The 20022-nt window shown below is 34.9% G+C and overlaps 2 protein-coding genes across 4 annotated transcripts; both read right to left on the bottom strand.

Annotated features, from left to right (window-relative positions):
* Positions 1–223: 223 nt before the first annotated feature.
* LOC130807881 (beta-arabinofuranosyltransferase RAY1) lies at positions 224–5228 on the bottom strand. 2 transcript variants are annotated; one of them, XM_057673263.1, is made up of 6 exons: positions 4768–5228; positions 4313–4659; positions 3219–3471; positions 2370–3143; positions 1984–2230; positions 224–1499 (listed from the first exon to the last, which is right to left on the bottom strand). In XM_057673263.1, exons 1-6 carry the CDS (start codon positions 4804–4806, stop codon positions 1072–1074), a joined length of 2088 nt encoding a protein of 695 aa, XP_057529246.1. In that variant the 5' UTR covers positions 4807–5228; the 3' UTR covers positions 224–1071. The 2 variants fall into 2 exon arrangements, with proteins under 2 accessions (XP_057529246.1, XP_057529247.1); XM_057673264.1 differs by having other exon boundaries at positions 4906–5187.
* A 3850-nt stretch (positions 5229–9078) lies between these two features.
* LOC130807880 (uncharacterized) lies at positions 9079–19432 on the bottom strand. Of its 2 annotated transcripts, XM_057673261.1 has the most exons (12): positions 18942–19432; positions 17188–17236; positions 15879–16298; positions 15135–15433; positions 14856–15041; positions 14567–14770; positions 14409–14483; positions 14254–14320; positions 13096–14155; positions 12953–13009; positions 10273–10347; positions 9079–9595 (listed from the first exon to the last, which is right to left on the bottom strand). In XM_057673261.1, exons 1-12 carry the CDS (start codon positions 19317–19319, stop codon positions 9544–9546), a joined length of 2922 nt encoding a protein of 973 aa, XP_057529244.1. In that variant the 5' UTR covers positions 19320–19432; the 3' UTR covers positions 9079–9543. The 2 variants fall into 2 exon arrangements, with proteins under 2 accessions (XP_057529244.1, XP_057529245.1); XM_057673262.1 differs by lacking the exon at positions 10273–10347 and having other exon boundaries at positions 9400–9595; positions 18942–19415.
* Between the last annotated feature and the right edge of the window lie 590 nt (positions 19433–20022).

Here is a 20022-nt window from a genome sequence, read left to right as displayed (position 1 = left end):
GGTTAATTTCGAATCTTGTGTGTATGTAAATATTTGGATAACCTGATATGATATTAATTTCGGGTTGGGTCGAACCATACTCGGTTTCAGCTAATCGGATCAATTTTAGACGACTTTAACTGAACATACTAATTTATATGTATTTAACCAGCCAAAACAGTGCCTACTGCCTACAAGCAATTTCAAGAAACATCACCAGATACATGTAGGAATATTGTATGGATATAGCAAACTTGAACGGACTTCATATAACATCTTCCGAAAGTTCAGTCTTTCAGCACACGATTCAGAAAGCTTGATATAATGTACAGTGTAGAGACGTGCAAAAACTCAATAAAAGCCAGTTTCCTCCAAATAGTGAAATTGATATCATGCCAACATCTTAATCAACATCAGATATCAGATACACATAAAAACCGTGCCAACTAGAAGCAAATGAGCATATACATAATTTGATTAACATGCATTGACTATACATGGCATATGCATAAGCGTTGTAGTCGTAGAGTCGTAGACAAAAATTGATTTCAAATGTAATGGAAAGATGAAAATTGGCATACCATAACATATTGGATGATCCACTGAACTCGCTCAAGTCGGACAGTGTTTCACTTTTAGCAGCTTCTACTCGGACAAGAAATTTGTATCACATCCTTTCATTAAATGCCAAACAGACCAGAACTTTCATTTGAAGCAAGATTCTCCACCAGAAACCGTCAAGTTCACCGAAATGATTCTTGATTGATTCCAGATCATGTACACATTTAATATTATACAATCTATGCAACAATCAGACATGCTTCAGAAACTCCTCCATGAAAAAGCATCATGAAAAATTCATGACCTATCCGGCTATCCCTAGTTTAACATATTTCCTTTAGCACCGTTCAAACAGCTCTTTTAGCATATCTCAACGAGCATCATTCCTTTTTGTAAGCATCATTACTATTCGCAATCAAGCACCTTACACCTCTTGTTTCTCATATACATCTCTTCTTTTTCCCTACAAAAGTATGCACCGAATAACGCAGCACTAAGATCTTGTTTTGCACTTCAGGTGAAATTAATTACCTACATTCTGTGCCAGCTCTGCAAGCACATCCTTGAGCTAATGTCATAATCCCATAGACCTGAATGTATCTGACGTTCTAGCTTCTTTAATCTACCACTAATCCAATTATTATGAAGAACATAACATCCCCTTTTTGCACAAGTTTCTCGAACATTTCTTTCAGCCCACAAGCTTTGGTAGGCTCCATTAGGAAAGTAGTTTCTATCTAGAAACTGGACAGTAAGATTTGTTCTGGGTTCCCAGCATTTGTTGTCTCCAACGCGATTTGTGCCATTAAGACCACACAGAGTGTCGTAAAAACTTGGCTGTTCTGATAGGTCTGAAGTCATGGCATGCTTGACCACTTTTTCTAGGGCAGTAATTGTTGAATCATCCGATCGAGCAAAATAGAAACCAGAGTTCAAGCGCCTCGGTAAATTGATTGGCACTAGAAGAAGAAATTTGAATTAGATTTTTGAGTTGTTGACATATTTCAAGTGATATAGGAGTGTGTGATAATTAATACATTGGGCAAAAAGAGTAAATCAACTCTTTTCTCATAGCAGGTGATCATACAATAAAGCATGTTTTCTTTCAAAAATTATTACAAGATTAGCCTCTTGGAAGGTTAGTAATTTTACCTAACAAGAATTGGGTCTTGTCACAGTTGCAGAGCAAGTACCACTTTTCGGAAAAGGTCTTGAGTTTGATCCTAACCTAGATCTCCCCATTGCCTAAATTTTTATTAGAAAAAATTACCTAATGCTACAATGTATGCAAAATGTACTCTATTTTTAGGTGTTGATTTATACAAATGGATAGCAAACAACCAACCAAACATTGTTAATGGACCAAAGAATTCTCTAGAAAGTTCTTGCTACACTTGGCATTGTTAAGAAGTTAAATAACCAACAAATGGCTTTTTAGATTACCTGTTAGATTGTATTCATCAGATTGTGCAGCAAGAACCGCAGGACCAAAAGTCTGAAGCAATGGTATTGGATTTTTGAACCAGTATACATCAACATCACTTAGAAGTACATTGTACCCCAGCTTCAAAATCCGCAAAACCAATCTGGACTTTGTCTTGGTGACCTTTTGAAAGCACTTAGTCCCAAAGTGGCAATCATCAAAACTGATATTTCTTGGAGCTAATGAGTCCCTGAAAACTGGGATGCCCTGCCGAAATAATACGCAAAAATATTTCTTGACAATTAAAACGCATCACAATATAGGGAATTTGGAATAGTACACGAGTAAAGAAAGAAATAAGGGGCACAGGATCTGAAGGTGAGCAACAAAAGGAACAATTATATACCTGTTGGATAGAGAACTCATATATTTCATCATCAAGGGCACAAACAAGAAAGTTATTAATCATTAGGTGCCGCAATCTGCAAACCCAATTCATTAACATGTCTTTGTAGCTGTATCCAGCAACAGCAAGTACAACAGTCTTGTTCTCGTCAGCTCGAAGAGACAAGAGCATTTCCAAGTCATATGGAAGATGCAGCAGCATCGAAGCATTCATCTTGCTTTTATGAGAGCTATTAATAGTCCAAGCCGATGTTCCAAAATCAGCAAGACAATTGATTAATTTCTTTGTCCTTCCAGATAGTATAAAACGGCCCTTCAACAACCTACTTGAGCTATGATGTTCAGGTGAATAAACGATATTCTGGTCTTTGTCGGCAAACATAAATTGCCTACCGCACTTCACAAGCTTTATGAAATCAGAAAAATCAACTTGTTGAGAAGAAAACAAGCCATATAATTCCGCAAGTTGAAGATTACCATGGTACTCCCAGTCCTTTGTATCTGACCGATTGGCGCACACACTAGCAGATTGAGTAGGTTCGTGATAATCTGAATCAGGTAAATGAATATTTGAGATAGTCCAACTTGCATCAAACAGAAATCTATAGTTGGAATGATATACTTCATTGACGAACCAATGGTTGTGTAGGCCTTTCCCGTATAAAAAGGGAGGGAGAACACCCATATGTAAGGGAATACCCGTGTTTTTCCATGCCATGAGCATCCTATCTTCGCAGTAATCCCAATGCCAGGTCTGAGCAGGAACCTCCTGCAACTGATGGAATAGATAAAAAATTTCAATTGTGTTGTTTTATAGCCCGCTTTGAAACTATACATGGTTCCCCAATACCTTCTGCAGTGGAATGGGTTTACCATCCTCTCGTATCCATTGTCTCCCAACTTCATCCAATGAGAACGGGAAGAAAGGGATTCTTTTTGAATTAGCAATGAGAAACCAATCATGATCGAGTTCATACGCATGTGTTAGAGTGGAAACAAAGTCTGGAAGGAGCGCGGTTTCAGGATGGATAAGAACAGAAATATCGGATGAGGATGACTCTGCTCTAGCAATCATGGAATGGAAGAATGGAACATTTAGAAATCTACAAGGAAAACACATAGGATATGTCAAAAACTTCTCAGCTTTACACATTTAGGTTAGCTTGTTTAAGTAAGTTCCAGCAGCGATAAATAATGAACACATTTGATTCAAACTATACAGACATCCCACGAAGTTACATATGTAGGCAAATACTCTCTCCGTTTTCATATGTTCTTTTCAAATAGAATTTACGAATTTTAGTGTTAAACTTTGATTATGATTTCTCATCGATCTATATGAAAAAATGTACTCATGTGGGATCCTGATAGTTTCGTCTTAATATATATTTTGTAAATATCAACTTTTAGAATTTTAAAAACTCACAATTAAAATTATTTGACTTTTAAGTTTGTACTGACATCTACGCAAAAAATCAATGGGGAGAACAAATGAAAACAGAGGAAATATAATGCAGAACATAAACTTTAAGGACAACAACAACAATGCCAAAACCTAAATTTAAAAAAAAATTAAAGTCGACTACGTGAACCAACAGATAAGTTACAGTTGTCTTCCACAAGAATTCACGTATTCCATTCATTTCGATTTTCTATCATCTCAACATGTAACTCTTAATCCTTCGGCCATATTATTTTCTAAGTCCAGCCCCCCAGATCATATCCCTCTTTTATGTGAAAGCTTTTTGTGGCTCAATGAAATAGAGGAAGTACTCAAATATTAGTCAAAACCATAAAACTATACTTTAGGTGGCCTAAAACGCGGTTTTTTTATACTCAAAAGGTAAATTAGAAACCTTTACAAATAGGATGATACAATATGATGCGGCTATGCTTTTAACAATTCAATTCCATACACAAAAAATAAAGAGCATGTAAACTTACGAGGAATCGATGTCAGATTCAACATAAACTCGAGAGCCAAAGGAAGAAGCAAATGAATGAAGAGATGGGTGATTCCCAAAAAGCACAACATTGATGTTAGGAGATAATCCAAGCCATGATCGAACAGCAAGATCCTGTCTTCTTCCAACAGAACCATTAAAAGGACTAGGAGCACTAAAAATGGTTATATTGGGAGTACCCTTGTAATTTACTAAACTTGTTGGGTAAAAAATTCTTGGTTTTGTAATTTCAACTTTAACAGAAGGCAAGAACTGAGTAGCACAAAATGAGAAGTAAATTAAAAGGAACCCCGATAACCAAATTGAACATAACCCCAATTTCAGCCCCTACAAATTAAAAAAAAAAAATTCAAACAAAAATCAATTAAAAAAAAAGGTACTAAATAGGAGTATTAGTTTAAGAAAATTCAGATATCCAAATTGAACCCAGTTTACCTTGCTGAAGTTCAAAGTAACAATGGAGATGGATGACATGGTGAAATTGTGAGAGAATCGTATTGAAAGTGAAACAAAAGGGATGAAAACAGTACAATTTGTATAATATAAGGGAAAAGGAGGGAAGTGGAAAAGTACCAAACACGTTAATGGTTAATGGGTGTGGGGAACTACCCACCACCATTAACGGATCCATCGGAAGTTGGGAAAGTAGTGTAAGTGTACCTTCCTTGTGACTTGTGAGATCAAATGGTGTGCTTCTCAATCTCACCCCTTGCAGACTTAATTTTTTAGGGAACTTGCAAATGAAGAAGTTGACCCCAGAATTGGCCGTTTCCTTAAAAGAAAAATAAAAATTACAATTTTATTTGGAAATTTAAAATTAATGGATCTACGAAATTGCTCAAAATAAATTGTAATACTTGCTCAGAACCGAGGAGTATTGCTTAAATGATTTATATTTTAAGGCTATATCTTGTAGGAAAGTTGAATACTAATAGAATATTTTGTTTTATATTTTATATTATTTTGATTTAATTTTCTTAATTTTAATATTCCGTAATATTTAAATTTTGTATTAGATGGTCAAATGATGTATAAATAGAGGTGTTCCTTTCATTGAATAATTAATACAAATCCAATATTTACCAAATTAAACCCAAATCAAATTCCGCACTATAAATTTCTTCACAGTATCAGAGCCAATGGTGTTTTTTGGGAACCGGTGATAAGCCATGACATTCATCATTAACAGAAAAAATCAAAACCAAACCAAACTCAAAAATACCATATCAAAATTAAACCAAAACCATAATAAAATCAAACCAGAAAAAAAAATAAATAAAAAATCCTCAAACGATGATTTCCTTGGAACGAATGTTCCAAAATATCCAAACATATAACCAAAAAATCCATACTTACCCAAATTTTTCTAAAAATTTGAATTTTACAAATTACACCAAGTGGTGTAATGAAATTAAACAAAAGATAGCAGATCGGTAGCAGCTCAATCATATCAATTGTCGCCCCTCTAAAAAACAAAGATCCTCAATGGAAACAAAACGATGCAAAAGTGATATCATGGATACTTTACACCCTTGAAACCACCATTATCAATGTTGTTATTGACCATACTACTAATGCCCATGAATTGTGGGCATGGATTTCCATCTTTTTTGGGCCTATCACTGACGAAAGGGGGAGTGAAAAAAGAAAAAAAATCTGGTCAGACTTAGAGAATTTATCATTTCGGTGAAGTGATGAGTTCAAAAATGAAAAAGTCGCCTCTTATGCTCCGGTGAGTCACCGAAATGGTGGCAAGACTATATTCGTCATTCCTCATCAAGAAAACCGACAAACAAACATTCTAAATCCAAGAACCCCAAAATCAGATTTCATCAAACAAACCAAAAATATCTCTTTTTATATGGACACTAACAAAAACAAAACCCTAGCCCTACCCCAAGCCAAACCCGCGTGCCCTCATTTGGGTCACCCAAGGATCCGCGTGGGGTGATCGATTTCCAAGCCAAGTACTTCACTCATTTTAAATCCCAATCTTGTTCATCCAATCAATTAAAATTATATACCCGTTTTCCTCTCCAAACTCAAAAATTTGAAAATCAATTATGACAAATTTGCCGGAAAAATTATCAAAATATTCTATGTAAAATCAAAAGATCAACTGGCGGATTTTCTGATCAAGGCAATTGGCTCAAAAGCATTGCAGAATATTTTTGGCAAGTTCGGCCTCGGTGATCCCAAGACCAAACTTGAGGGGGAGTGTAGGAAAGTAGAATATTTTATTTTATATTTTATATTATTCTGATTTAGTTTCCTTAATTTTAATATTCCGTAATATTTAGATTCCTTATTAGATGGTCAAATGATGTATAAATAAAGGTGTTCCTCTTATTGAATAATTAATACAAATTCAATATTCATCAAATTCCGCACTATAAATTTCTTCATGTGAACATCATAAACCTTCATTAACCAATCTCAATAAAAAGTATTCTCTTGGATTTTCTTGAATAGGGTGATTTCTTATTTTGTTAATTACTATAGAGAAGAAATTTCTTTATCTAAGCAAATATCCAGAAAAATACTCTTAAATAAGAAGATTTTTAATGCCTTTAATTTTTTATTCCTTATGGCATAGATTCGATATTTTAAATAGGAAATTTTTTGTCTAAAGCGGTAAGGATTAAGATTTCAAAATTCAACCTTTCATTGAATTAAACATTACATAAGAAAAAGTGATTTAAACATATCAGGTCTGAATAAATCAAAATTGACCTAATTAATCAAAAGTAAAAATTACAAAAAATTACCTAATATATAACACTTTTTGCAAAAAACAACTTAATTTACTTTTTTTTGCAAAAAACTACCTTATATGATATTTTTGTTTTCAAAAGACTTGACAGAAATCGACAGTTGACCGTTAAGTGGGGCGTTTACTTTGTATGTAAAAGGCATTTGACTTCATTAAATGTACCATTCCCTCTATTGTTTTTCTTACTTTTCTTCCAGTTTCCTAATTTTTTCGACTATTTCCTCCATATATACAATGCCAGACAGTTTCTTGGTAACAACTGAAAGGTGTACAGTGTACTCCAAATCCTTACACACCTCGCCCATACCAGTACAATATGCTACTCCACCCGAAAAGAAAATTTATGTTTTTCAAATTTTAATCTAAGTTGTTCTTAGATAAAAATGATTCTAGTATAGTAATGATGAATTATTGTGTACTATCAGAGATATCAGTAAACCCTTTATTTTGAAAACAAAATCCATGAAACTTTTTATGATTTCTTATTCTAAATTTCACCACAAATCAAAAAAATAAATCAAAAAAGATAAATTGGAAAAATAAAGGTCAAAACAGAGTTAAACTAATATAATTAACAACAACGGAAAAAAGAAAAAATATCACTAAAGCTTTTGACAAAAATAACCTAAAATTGCCATCAATGTTCATCACTTTGAGACTAATCAAGCTAATTCAAAAACTTGAAGAACACAATTTGTGCATTGAAATTTCATTAAAGGTAAAAGGTTTCAACAGTCTACTATTTTTACCCAACATTCAATTCAATTGAAAAAACATGATGAAAAACAATTTGTTGGAAAAACCTTTCATTTCAATGGCTTCTTTGAATAATCTTTAATCTTTATCATCTCAACATTCAACTTTCTTTACCCACTGCTAATGCCCAATCTTTTTCACAATTTCAACAAATTTTCAAGCAAAAACTGGGTTTATCATGTTACTTTCACACACAATTCTCATCATCTGATGAAACCTTATCTCCATCATCTTCCTCTAACAGCCCGTTTGGTACATAGTATTAGAGGGCGGTAATGGTAATAAAATTAAGTAATAAAAAATTCGGTTGTTTGGATGCCTTCAATGGTAATGGATGGTAATAAAATAAGGTAATGAAATTACCAAAAAGGGCCATTTTTATTACCATCAAACAACCTGTATTAGGCTGTAATGGTAATGAAGTATTACTGTAGTAATAAAATAAAGTAATGTTGTTTCGAGCTGAAGAAAAAATAATGAAGAAAAAAAGGTAATGTATGTAATTATCCAAAAAAATATTATTATTAAAAAAAGAATCATTAGATAGAATAATTTAGATACAATAATGCTTTTAGATACAAATATACAATAATGAAACTAAGAGTCATTACCATTTTTTATTACTAACAACCAAATGCAATCAATGAAATATTATCTTCTATTACCATTCTTTAGTCATGTACACCAAACAAAAGAATCTTCATTACCAATTCTCATATCCATTCCTTCATTACTATTGCTATTACAATATTTCATTCCCATTACCATCAACCAAACAGGCCGTAAGAGTAAGAGAGAAAATGACATTGCGTTGCATCTTCTAAAATTGAATTAATTACTTTAAGTTTTATTGTTCAAGAGTCATAAGGAAGAACAATTAACGGTTTCCTTGGTCCACGAATTGCAAAAGGAACTCCACATCCATATCTATCGAACTTTGATTTTCATGTGAAAGGAAAAGACATAATTTAATTTGGGGGAAAGAATTAGGATTCTTAAGAATTAAAGGAAAAAGGAAAACGAATTAGAAGAAATCATGTCTTAAAAGAGAAATAAATGTTGACTTAAGTAACTCACGCGACCCCACGTTCTGGTCAAAATAAAATTTTAATGGTCAACATACGAAAATCGTCAAGTGTTAGTCTTTTACAAACGTTTATGTCATTTAAGGTAGTTTTTTGAAAAAAAACTATATTAGGTATTTTTTGCAAAAGGTACTATAAATTAGGTAGCTTGTGTAATTTTTCCTTACTATAATGAAACACAAGTCAAAAACTAGTACAACATACAACTTACTAATAGAATTAAAATCCCAAAATAAACAGAAAAAGGCAAAAATGCCTATTGGTTGCAATATTTAAGAAAATACAACCTAAAGGCACATGGAGAAACACACCAATACCTATTGATCAATCTGAAATCTGTAGCTACAACAACCTCTTGTCTCTGTAGCTACTCGGAAAACTGATATCGACAGACATACGCAAACGAAGAATGTATCCTGGACATCTCACTGCTCGGCATGTAGATTTCAGCAGTAACCAAAAGCTTGAAGAATTCGAGAACACTGGCTAGTATTTAGTACTGCAAATACACGTTCATCCTGCATGACACAGCATATTGGAACCTGCCAGAATCCGGACAGATGAAACAGCAACCGATCTTCATCACTGTTGATTTGCTCATCTACGTCGATGAACTGGTGATCGGGACCTCGACCTTGACCTCCTACTCCTGTATAGATATTTACAAGTTAAGACAATTTGTGAAGTTTTAAAAATAACTACACTTTACCTTTCACCTAATTTTATCTGTATTAGTAAACTAGTACACTTTTCTCTTCTAATGTTGGTTTGTCATTTGCCACCTTTGCCTAATCTAAATTCCAACATTCTCTTCATTCCTAAAAATTAGGCCACATTTTCGGATCAGAGCCAAAAATATGAGCTACATCCAAAATACGGAAAATTTTACTGAAGAACTTTCTAAAGTTACCTTTTATCAGCAACCTTAACCAAGAATCTAATAAAAACACCATGGATTGTAAGATAAACGCTACAAGTGGCCTATTTGTTTAGAAACAACGGGAGTATGAATTATGCCCCACTTGCTTGTTCCCGGATAAACTAGAAGCACTCTCTTTTGCCTAGGGTTAATTCATTAAATCACGTGCACTTTTTATTTATGTATGAAAATATTGATGAAATTTGCTACCAAGGGTCAATCAACAACTTTTGTTATCATTAATGGGTAAGGTTGTGTACATCCAACCCCCTAAACCCCACTTATGCGGAAGCCATTTATGTCATTGACGTAATGGTATATATATATATATATATATATATATATATATATAGGTTACTAAAAGAAACTTAAGACTCACGATTTAACAATGTAATACCAAAGCATACCTGCTATCGTCAAGAGAAGAGTAAGGAGAATGCCTGCGCTGTGAATGCTTGCTATGAGGAGACCGCGAAACTCGTCTAAAAATAAAAACATCCATCATACTGATCCCATGAGCAATGACTTCAAATGCAGGACATGATACTCATGCTTATTCACTATGAGCAAAGAGTGAGCCCTTGACACATAAATTTGCTAATTGACAAAGAAAACGAGTATACTAATGTCACATACTCGCATGGAAAAAAACACCAGATAAATACCCACCCTTCCTACGCAAATTGTCAGAAATGAAGAACTTAGGAAGTTAATTGTCCATACACAATGAAAACCAAGCCAAAGCTGAATTAAAATTATTTTTAAAACATTCATACTGCAACATATTCATTTAATCAAAGTACATTTCACAAAACTTCCGACTCATGCTCTATATAACCCCTTCATCACGTCCTATATCCAGGAATATGGTTCAAATTAAACCTGGCAGTAACTAGAGGCAAAGACCAGTAAACCATCAGCACCTATTATAAATGCAAAAAAAAAAAAAAAGAAACCCTAACCTGTCTCAACAATGAGAAGACTATTAGAGAGATGGTTTCAAACGACTCATACATGTAAGAAAGAAAGAAAGGGTCCCCAAAAGAAAGCAAAATGCAAACATAGGCAACATTATTCCCTTATATGAATTAGTTCAGTCGAAAGAACATTCTAAATTCACCAAACAAATAGTTTATATTATGAAAGATTGATACAAATAATTATAACATAGTTACAATACATAACTCACAACCACAATAGTAGCACTGGTAACAGTAGAAATGACAAAAAGACCAATAGTAGGGTTGTTAACAATAACAAACGAGCAAACAATGCTAACATTAGGCAAATGAGAAGAAGCGATTAAAGAATATGCTAAGTATAGAAATTTTAATACCCACAAGAGAAACAAAAAAAGATTGAACTGAGAAGGAACGAAAATACACATCTCCATGACTCTCCTTTGAGGCAAGTACATGATCTCCCAAAGATATACTATAATGCATTGGTGATTAATAAAGTTCTGCTCCGTTCATAAAAAGGTAGTTTCATTTTAATGCCATATGCTTCTCAACATCAAATATGTAAAAACTTAAAACACTATGTTTGGAATAGCGGAATTGGAGGAAGAGGAAAGGAAAATATTTGAAGGGATTTATTTTTAACAATTTTGGAGGAGATTAATTTGAAAAGAAGGGATTTGGTTCTCTAATTTTGTTAATAGACAAATCTCTCCAAAAGTGAAAAGATTTAGAAGGTAAATGAGTTTTCTCTTCCTTTCCCTTCCCATCTCTCCTTAACAAAAAAAGGGAAGCTTTGCTCATTATTCTCACCCTTTCCTTTCCCTTCCCTACCTTCCTTTCCTTTCCCCTCGTACATTGTTATCCAAACAATAAGAAGAATAATATTACTGAGAAAAGTGGACAGCATCTACAATAGGAATGCTCAAATGATTATGTGACATGACAACAAAAGAACAAGGTAAAAAATAAGTTCCAATTCCTTGGAAGGTGACAAAGTTAAGTTCCCTTCCTTATTTTACTGACCCACAAGGCCACAAATATAGCCACAAAGAACAAAAGAAAAGCTTAAGTTGTAAACACATCAACTTAATTAATTCATATTAAATAATAGCACATAAGAAAAAACTATGACATTGAAGAAACAAAAGACTTTTCTATGTAACTTGAATTCTTCCTCCATATCTTAATACTTGCACCCCTTCTTTCTCCCTTTAATTTGAGAAGTGGTGCAAGTATTAAGAGTTAAGATTCACAAGTATATTTTTGGACCAAACTAATTTGCTAACAAAATCACATTAGTTGTAAGAAAGAGAAACAAAACAGGACTCCAAGCACAAAAAATGCATTTAAAACATCATACAATAATCAAAAAAGTAAACCATGTTCAATAGAAGGACCAAGAAGACATCTTAAAAAGGACAATAACAAGTCTCCATAAAAGACAAAGTTGCAACTACACTTAAATACTTGAATAAGCACGAAAACTTATTGGATTGTGTCTTAAGCTAAGCACAAAAACTTTTCTCCTTAAGCTTTCAGATATAGAATCAAGTTACATACGCTCTATGATATATGAATCACTCATTAAACAATAGGAAATCCTTCAAAGGAAAAGCACTGGATATCTATCATCTAGATCTTTCAAGCCCATCAACATTATCACATGCACTCCCTTAAATAGCCATGCCAACAATGAGAGAATAGTAACCTAATACTCCCCTGTACCACACAATTGCACTATTTTCCATTTTAGTCTGCCCCAATGACTCCCACCTCTTTTACTCTCTATATTCTTTCTCTCATTTCTAAATACTCCACTAACTTAACCCATTATAGCCAACTTCTTAGTCTCCGTCATAGTTACATGGAACGTGGAACATGGCCACGTTTCTGCGATTTGGGAACGTCCGACTTCAATCACCACGAAACGCTACCCAAATTGCTCAAAGTGACGTCTCGGTGCAAAAAACCTTTATAAAAAAAGTTATTTTGGCCTTTATTTACAAATTAATGAAAAAAAGGAGGCAAAATGGCTGGGATGGAGAAGTATATGTCAAAGATCAAGAAGAAAAAGTGGATACACTGTTAACTTGCAAACAAATGATAAGATTCACTTGGTACATACCTTGGCCTAGACCTGACAGGGGAGGGGGACATATTACGCCTTTTTGAATGAACCTTCCTGCAGAATAGAACAGAATACTGTTATTGACATTAACTGGCCTGTACCAGTGACAGAGAAGGAAACAGGTGAGATATATAACCAACCTTTTAGAGTCATCAGAGGCTTCTTCATCTGAGCCATCCGTGCTTTCCTCAATTTTTCTACCCTTTCTTCCAACTGAGGAGGAACGTCGCCGTCTGTGTCTACTTGCATCACTTGATTTGTGTCTTGATTTGTCACTTTTTGCATCCTTTGTTCTCTCTCTTTTCTTATCTGTGTCATCTTTACTGCTTCTTTTCTTGTCTTTCTCCCGATCTCTTTTGCCATCCTTATCTTCAGGATGAGAAGACTTTTTTCGAGAATCAGATCCCTTTACTTTCTCCTCGCGTTTATCATCTTGCTCCTTCACCTTCTCTCTAGAGGTATTATAATCCTCCGTTTTATCCTTTTTTTGACGCTTCTCATCTTGTCTAATATGAGTCTCCTCCCTCTCAGATTCCCTTTCCTTACCACTCTCTAACCCCTTGCGATTGTCCCTACCGGATGAACTTCTCTTACTTTCATGTCTGTCACGTCTTTTAGCCTCTTTTTCCTGAGAATCATCTTTGGCTGACTTTCTTGAATTTTCTTCCTCGTTGGCAATATCAGGCCTACTAAAACTTGACTTACGACCATTATCTGTTGACTTAACAATAGATTCACCATTAACATCATCACCTTTCTTATCCAGAGACATGGAGCTTCTAAAAGAGGTTTGATGAGCCTCATCATCCAAATCCTTAACAGTCCCATGCTCATTGAAAGCTGGAGGATCACGGTTTAGGCTGCTTTCAGCCCCAACTGAACTTCCATTTCTACGATCACCTTCAGCAGCTACCACATTTTTCCTAGAATCTTCAGCTTCTAACTGTTGATGACCATTTTCACCAGCACCAGAACTGGAAACAATTGGAGTCTGGACTTCATCGTCATCATCAGAGTCATAATTTGCAAGACCTAAAACATTTCCATGTGTACCAGAATTGGATTCTCTACTAGCATGTCCCTCAGATTCCTTTGCTTTAATTGGAATGAGAACCTTTGCAGTAGCTTTAGGAGCCGCAGCTGGTAGAGATGGTGGTGATGCCTCATGAACGGAGCTATTGTTCGCAGGATTAACCTCAGCTGTTTAAGAAAGCACCATTCAGAAGGGCCAAAAGTCAGGTAAAAGCAAAACAGGCAACAACAAAACAAATTACACATGCAAAAATCAAAGTAATTACCGCCAACAGTAGGATCATCTTCATTCAGTACTTGTGTGGCAATGTCTTCAAAAAGCTCATCTGTCACCTATAAACAGGAAAAGAGAGACAGAGATAGAGAGAGTCAATAAACGGAGATAAGAGAACATTAAAGTAACTAAAAAATTCCACACAACCTTCAGGAGAACTTCTGTCAAAACACGCTTAATTTCCTGATTTATAGCCACAGTTTTCTGTGCTTCTTCATAGTCCTAAAAGAAAGGAAACAACTTGATATCCATAACACCATAATCCCAACAAGTTAACCTACTCATAACAAAATTACATCACATACATCATCATCATCATCATCCTCTTCTTCAGTTGACCTGGCTGAATCCATGCTTTTGCTGTCTGCCTGATCACCCTTTGCATTGAACTTGCTAATTATTTCATCTTCATTTGATTGACTTCCATCTTTAAAGGGCCCTGGTGCCGAAGTTGGAATTGTAGTTTTATTCTTAATTATCTCCTCTCTTAGCCAATTAGGAACTGCAGCCTAACAGGAAAAGAAAAGGAGCAGATATCAATATCCATTTTATGAACAAAAAAAGATGGGTGTCAATGTCAGAACAACGCAATACCTTCTTAGGACGTTCAGAGCCCAAAGAAGATCCGTATGCATCAGCAGGAAAAGCTGCAGTTGGATGATGAGAACTCCCTGCACCCAAACCACCAGGTGCTGGAACTCCAGACTGAAAGCTTGGGCCTCTTCCAAATAATGGGGCAGGTTGTCCCGGAAATGGAGGTACATCTATAGATGGATCATGCTGCAATAATCCCAAAGTTCAGCTCTTATACAATCCAGTACAGTGTAAAGAGATTAAGAATATATAATTAAAAGTGGCAAAAGAAATCAAAACCTGTGAGGCTAATGGAAATGCAGGTGGATAAGGTGCACCAGGTGCAGCTGGAGTTGTCCAAGCATGCAAAGAAGACACAGTGGAAACAGCGTCGTTTGCTCTTACTGGTCCTGGCGAATCAGGATAGCCGGACTTCATCTTGGGGTCATTTTCATGACTGAGTCTTGATGCAAAATTAAGAGGTTGATCCATCGGATCCACTGAATGGTTTCCATATGCAAAGTGAGCATGATCGGCTGGTACTGACCTAACATCAGCAGGTAGCAATGTTTGATGCTTCTGTGAGCCATCCTCCTTACCTGCCACATTTTCCAGAAATAAGTGTGTATCTTGATGATAATAGGCATCAAAATATGCACAATAACTGAATAACATGCATTCATAATTTGCTAAAACTCCGCATGTTAAGATGCAAAACTACTCTTCACATATTACCAGAACAGAGAGAATCATAAGAATTTTAGCCATTAAACAGTGTAGCTAGAAAATCCATATCAAAACTTGTATGCATCTCTTAAAACAAATGCCATCCTAGAAACATAGGTATTTCAAATTTCAAATTAATCAAAAAGCTCTAAAGTTCGGTAATCTAAAAGCTCTCATAAGGTACTAAGAAACAAACTCAGCAAGTGATTAGACAGGCTGTAGCTAGGAGTTGACTAGTGAATCTTTTCGTAACTTTAGGCATAACCAATCATGTGAGCGACTTCACACGAAAACACAAAATTCCAAGTGAAGTATTACCTGGAACAGAAGAATAACTAGAAGGTACCTCCGGCTGATGAACTACAGAACTTGCTGGGCCTTGCTGGCCAGGAAACATAGAGCTCATGTCTCCACCAAGAGCTCCATCCTTAGCAGCAAATGAAAAATATGCATCTGAAGCATATGAGTTGATGGGTGCAGGCTCCTGCTGATGGACCATTGGTGGCCTATTTAAAGGTGCAACAGGTCCTTGATAATTCTGAAAACCAGTTGTAGGCATTGAAGTTTGCTGAATGTCTTGATAATGAGGCTCCGCCGCGTATTGGTTTGCATATTGGGGTGGCTCATCTTGACGTGCCACTGACGTAAACTGCAACTGTGGGTACTGATCTTCCCTTTCAGATCTGGCAGAAGCCCACGCCCTTGCTTTGGCAGCCCAGTCTTCTTCATTGCCATGGGCTGTTTCAAAGAAACAAGATGATGATTCAATAATGACCTGTCCACTCCTAGAGTTACGCTTCTAAGTTTTTTCTTATTCTTTTTAGATGGCAGAGGATGGAAAAACGTTACAATATTAGTTGCCACAAAAGGTAAAAGCATATATTAAGTTCAAGAAAACGAGACTAGGGATACATGAAATCATGTCAATCTAATATTATAAAACCAATCCAGATAAGATAATAATAAATAATATAATTCTTTTAAAATAAAGGTAATGAATATGTCCACCATGAAAACAAGCATAAAGCTAAACCTTTTCTGAGAAGGTTTCCGAAACACAACAATGTCAAAGCATTAATCCCCAAAAAAGAAATTGAGGTCGGCAACATGAACCAATAAATAGTCTCGGTGGTTGTCCACATGAATTTCCTTTCTCCCTAAATATAGATTTTTCATATCTTTTTACACTCCTACCCTTCAAGTCATCTTCGATCTTTCTCGTCCTTTTATAATCCCTAAAGTTCCTTAACAGAATAGGTTTCCATAACATAAATAAAAGTATATAGATTAGTCACATAGCTCAAAAGCTAAGCTATTTGCCTACAGAATTTCATTTATGTTTTTGAAACCTTCTCGTAAGAGGCTTAATGGCAATAAAGTAATGGACTCTTGTTTTAATGGAATGATGTGGTCAATTAGCTTAACAGAGAATGTTCAGTCTAGGAATAGATTGAAACAGGAAACTCAAACTATGCTCTATGTATGAGTTCAGTTGTCCAAATGAGAATATAGATTAAGCATTGAAGAAGGCCAAGCACACATAGCACACAATTCACTGTCATACGACACTGGACAGTAAATTTCCAACAAAAAGATTGATCAAGCATCCAGTGACAAGATCACTAACCTGGATATTCCCAACCTGCATGATGGTTCCAATTTGCATTTGTCCAATCCTGTAAACACAGTATTAGAAAAGAGAGTAAAGCATCCTCTTCTGCAACAGCATTAGAGAACCAAAGAAACCATAAAAGACAGCACCCCAAAATAACATAGCAATTGAGTTGTCACTTGTCATATATACGAAAAAAGAAAATCATACAGGGCCATTTGTACATGATTAAAAGCAGTAAAAAAATAATAAATCATGGCACAAGCATTGAAAAAGGCAATGCAAACATATTCCTAGTCTACTTTTTAATCATCAAATTCCAAGACACGGAAAAAAAAAAATCACTCAAAAGAAATAAATGAACCAAAAGGGGGATAAAGAAAACATGTCTCTAGCATCACAGCACACAGGCAAGGAAACAAAAGCAAATCAAATCTACCCAAACACCAAACATCTACCAATAAACCATAAAATTAGCCACTAAACTGCAGTTGCACCATATGAACTTCAAACTAGTAGTTTAAATAAACATGAAGTAGCTACATCTTCAAGTGGAATTGGAAATTTATATTGGCCAGATAAAGTGGAATGCAAAACAACACTATTTGGTTGCACAACCAAGGACATCTGGCCAAATTATCAATATAGCACCAAATTACCTTCTCGAATTTTCCTTGGTTCTAGACTTTAAGAAGCAAGGGGCTAACAGGTGCACATAACTCACCATGCAGCTCTAATTTAACCTCCAAAAACAAAATCACCATATCCAACCACTACGCCAGAACAGAAGAAAATCAAAAAACAATCTTATCCCCAAATTCTCATCAAACTCAAGATAACCTAATTCTTGACTAACTAGTAATTACTTCTCTTAACCAAGTTTTCCAGCTTAAAAAAACACCAACTTTTAGATTCAAAACCTCACTTCATGGGTCAGTTATAAAGCGATTATGCACAAAACCGACAGTATACATTATTAATCGTACACTCAGAAACGAGTGCCAGAGGACCAGACTTGCCATAGAGCATAGACTTGCCATATCCAACAGGAAACCCCTTCTGTCAAATGATATAAGAAACCTATATCAATAACCCATTTAGTCACTGGGATCAAGAAACCTAAATCTCCACTTCATTACTTCTCTCATAAATTCAAGAGCCAAAATCAAAATTTTAAGACTCCATATGTCCGTAATAAGCAGCAAAAGAAACACTGTTAACAAGTCCAAGCACCACAAAACAAATTCTATACTCAAGATGCAGCAAACCAGCTACCGTAGCTATACAAGTCATACTTCATACAAGTATAAATGTATCAATTCTCCTGTTCTTAGCAAATAAACTTGTAACGTTCAAGTGTCCAAATCTTATGCGAACTAAAATGCATCAATCAACCAGAGTTATATCACTAAAATAACAAGAACAATTTAGTATTCATAATGTTCGATAATTATATTATTTGTCACAATTACAAACATAACACTGATGTGTCCCTTATGTCAATGGGTAAAGATTTAGTTTTCCTTGGTTTCCAATTATAATTTATATTTTATATGTATTAAAATGGCCCATTAAATCAAGATCCATGTGCATACATGATACATCCGACCCAAAAGGGAACACTCAAAGGCATTGAGGTGAAGGCATATTGTTATTGTAGAAACTAAGAAACATAACATTTAAAGCTAAAAAATAAAAATCAAAAATAAAAATAAAAATAAAAGAAGAAATGAAACCCTAAAAATGAAAAACCCTAAAAAAATAAAAACCTGATGAGAATAAGTAGGAGGAGGGGGAGGAGGTTGAGAAGGGCGAGGCGGAGGAGGAGGAGGAGGAGGAGGAGGAGGGTAGTGTTGCGCAGGATAAGGCTGGTGAGGGTGCGCATGATAAGGAGGGGGAGATGGGCCCCACTGATTCTGCTGCTGAGGTTGAGGTTGAGGTTGCGGCGGCGGAGGAGGAGGAGGAGGAGAATGAGAAGGTTGGTATTGAAATTGGCCGGAAAACCACGAGTTTGACGGAGGAGGAGGCGGCGGCGGTTGTAGGTGGTGAGAGAAATGAGGATCGGCAGACATCGATGGTGGAGGTTGAGGGGGTTGTGGTGGTCTCATGTAATGGTGATGCGGCTGGGGCTGCTGGTATGATTCCATTGTTAACGTTTCTCTCTGCTCTAAAAATTCTGGGTTTTTTGGGTAGCCTTTGAAGACGAGAGATGGGTTGTATTGCTCTTGTTCATTATTTTCTCTTTTTTTTTAAGAAATTAAGAATGACTAATTTTAGCTATTTGTGCTTAATTTATTAGAAAAATTACTTAAAATAATTTAACATTTTTATAATTTTTCTATAATAATTTCATCTATTAATTAACTATAAATAATTTCAACTTTAAGGAATATTTGCCTAAGGTAAATTTGAATAATTCGATGACCCACTATAGTAGGTAATTTACCAAAAAAGTAAACTAAAAATTAATTTAAAATTAGAGAAAAATTTTAAAATTTACATTAAAAATTCTAAATAATAAAAAACTCATAATTTTTTAAAAATATTTTTTAATATTTTTTTCGACATTTTATTTTAATTTATCTTTTTTTAAAAAAATAAAACTTGCTATAACGAGTTATCCGGTTACCGAGTTTACCCTAAGAAAATACCCACAAAGTTGGGATTATTCATAGTTTATCAATAGGTGAAATTATTGTAGGGAAATCACGAAAGATTATTAGATTATTCTCGGTAATCTTTTCTAAATTTTTGGCTTGTTTTCAACTCTTATATTTATTTAAGTCCTTAATTTGCATTTAATTTCTAATTGATTTACGTCTGATTTTTATTTGGGTTATTAATGATTAT

Source organism: Amaranthus tricolor, chromosome 3 (assembly GCF_026212465.1).
Source record: "Amaranthus tricolor cultivar Red isolate AtriRed21 chromosome 3, ASM2621246v1, whole genome shotgun sequence".
Lineage (NCBI taxonomy): Eukaryota > Viridiplantae > Streptophyta > Magnoliopsida > Caryophyllales > Amaranthaceae > Amaranthus > Amaranthus tricolor.
Note: the sequence above shows the minus strand (reverse complement) of the source record. Positions and strands in the feature narration are given on the sequence as shown.